At 37.9% G+C, this 2,400-nt stretch overlaps 2 protein-coding genes across 2 annotated transcripts in view; both read right to left on the reverse strand.

Moving 5' to 3' along the window:
• Positions 1-2,400, reverse strand: part of LOC106883840 (uncharacterized) — a 48,164-nt gene that overhangs the window by 43,395 nt on the left and 2,369 nt on the right. The window contains exons 2-3 of the mRNA XM_014934978.2: positions 2,052-2,221; positions 919-1,030 (exon numbers count right to left, since the gene is read on the reverse strand). Of these exons, the coding sequence (XP_014790464.1) occupies positions 919-946 (28 nt within the window). The 5' untranslated portion in view covers positions 947-1,030; positions 2,052-2,221. The remainder of the gene's footprint in view (positions 1-918; positions 1,031-2,051; positions 2,222-2,400) is intronic.
• Positions 2,043-2,400, reverse strand: part of LOC106883837 (von Willebrand factor A domain-containing protein 7-like) — a 129,828-nt gene continuing 129,470 nt past the window's right edge. Inside the window, exon 13 of the mRNA XM_052971995.1 lies at positions 2,043-2,221. Coding sequence (XP_052827955.1) covers positions 2,043-2,221 — 179 coding nt within the window. The remainder of the gene's footprint in view (positions 2,222-2,400) is intronic.

The raw sequence follows: 2,400 nt of genomic DNA on the forward strand, positions 1-2,400 counted from the left end.
ATATATATATATATATATATATATATATATAACAAATGAGAAAAAGAGAAAAGGTGATTAATAAAGAATCTCGTGAATTCCATTTTCTCGTATATGTTATATCCTCGACGGACACGAAGGAATTTCTGAAGTAAATCCAGTGGAACTTATATGTATACTGTTGATGACATCAGGTAGCCGAAGACAGTGAACGTGCTTGTATGTACATTAGTATTTAATAACAGTTTGATTCGGCTCCATGCAATTCAGATTTTCGTAGGCTCGTCAGCTCCTCAGGCAAAAGCGACAGAATGGAGAAAAAATTATTAAATACTAATATATGCACTTCTACCAAATGTGTTGAGTGCCACTTTCATTTTTCCAGGCACTTGTGTGTGTGTGTGTGTGTGTACACACAAGAGTTAATGAATGGTGTAGATAAGGTCCGGACTACACATGTTTCATACAGAGCGGAACCTCAGAGGTTCCGCTCGCTATGAAACACATGTAGCCCGGAACTTCCTATACCTCGATCCCTGGATCTTATATGATTGTGTGTGTGTGCATGCGTGTGTGTGTGTGTGTGTGTCTGTGTCTGTGTGTGTATTATGTGTGTAAGTGTATGTCTATGTGTGTTACTTGAGAAACGCAATGGACAGTAGACACACCGAAGAGCGACGGGGTAAAGGCTAAACTTAGAATAATATATATGCTCTTACATAAATACATACATACATATATACATACATACATACATAAATACAGACAGACATACATACACATACATTTCATGTATATAAATATATAGAAATACGTGTGTGCGTCTTTGTATTTACTCAAGTACGTATATGACAAACTACCAAATCAAAGCCCATAGTAATTCCCACGATCTTTGCTATAAATGAAGTAAACATTATTGCACTTTGTTGTTTTACTCACCTGGAATTGGAGTCACTTCCAACTTCATGCTAGACGGAATATACGGTATGAATTTCGTACGTGTAAACGTATTTCCTTTTTTATCTCTTCCTTTGATTCCAATATAGAACGTCTTAATAGAAAAGAAGAAACAACAGATAAGAAATTTCAATAAAAGATCATATCAGTTTTGACAAGTTAAATAATCGCCTCACCCGTTTATATAAACCTACTAAAAAGGGTAAACAAGACACCTTGGTTGATTGTGTTATGAAGTCAAGTTTCGTAAAGATAGCGTTGTCTTCCTCGGTGTTGGTTAGTTCCAGATCAGTCCAGTTCGAGTAGATTCATGATCTAGAACATTCTAGCCATGAGCATCCTGTATTTTTAGGCACAAGGCCGATTGTGTTGAGAGCAGTGAGCTAGCCGATACCATTGACCCAGGTACTAGACTGGTACTTTATTTTATTAACTCTGAAAGGAGTTGGACCCAGAACCGCAACGAACCGGATAAAATACCGCAAAGCAGTTTTTCAGCGTTCTTAGAATTCTTCCAGCATTTCGCTTTAAAAACATTACATAGCATAGCCTGTATTTATAGTAGGGTGCGAGGTGAGAAGGATTTGGCTACTCTTTCTAGAAGGTCGGTAACCACTTAGAAGTTTCGGGTTGTTGGTACTGGTGTTGGTGTTACTAGTTATGGGTCTGTGTATGTATGTACGTATGTATATATATGTATGTGTGTCTGTGTGCGTGCATGAGTAGATGTGCGTGGGTGTGTGTGTATTTATAAGTATGTATATATGTACGGACGTACGTATGTATGTACGCACAACCATAATATACATACACAGATACACACAAACACACACATGCACACATATATGCACGTATATATGTGCAGTATTGTCAAATGGTTAAGAAGTTCGTTATGCAATCTTGATCTCCCGAGTTCAGTCCCGTTGCGTGGCATCTGGGGAAAGTGAACCTAACCTCGAACGAGACGGTTTTCTGTTCGAAGCCCGCGAAACTTTAAGTCTCAGGGAGCCGAATCACACGAATCATACTGTTCTAAATAATAATACATGTAATTCCTAATAATAATACATATGACTCCTGTATGTATGTATAACATATTCAATTATTCAACTCACTGTTTTCGGAATAGCGAACTTTCCTCTGAAGCTTTGGCTTCTGCGATGTTTGCCTTGTTTCAGGTTGGCTTTCAAAAGAATATTACCGTATTTATCGGATAAGAATATCTCGTCCAATTTCCCGATCAGTTTAACTTTGGGAACTCTCACCTGTGCCGTAATCTTCGTCCCTAGAAGTGTAAAAGTAAAGAAAAAAAAGACAAAAAATAAACGCTTTAATAGCGAAATTGTATCAAAGAATCAACAACTTTGTTCTGGGGCTAAAAATACCTCCGGGAGTGTTGGTAACTTTCGGCTTTTGTTCAGGTGTTGCTAATGGTGATAGTAGCGGTGGTGATGGAGGAGCAAT

This window comes from Octopus bimaculoides, chromosome 11 (assembly GCF_001194135.2).
Source record: "Octopus bimaculoides isolate UCB-OBI-ISO-001 chromosome 11, ASM119413v2, whole genome shotgun sequence".
In the NCBI taxonomy this organism is placed as follows: Eukaryota; Metazoa; Mollusca; class Cephalopoda; order Octopoda; family Octopodidae; genus Octopus; species Octopus bimaculoides.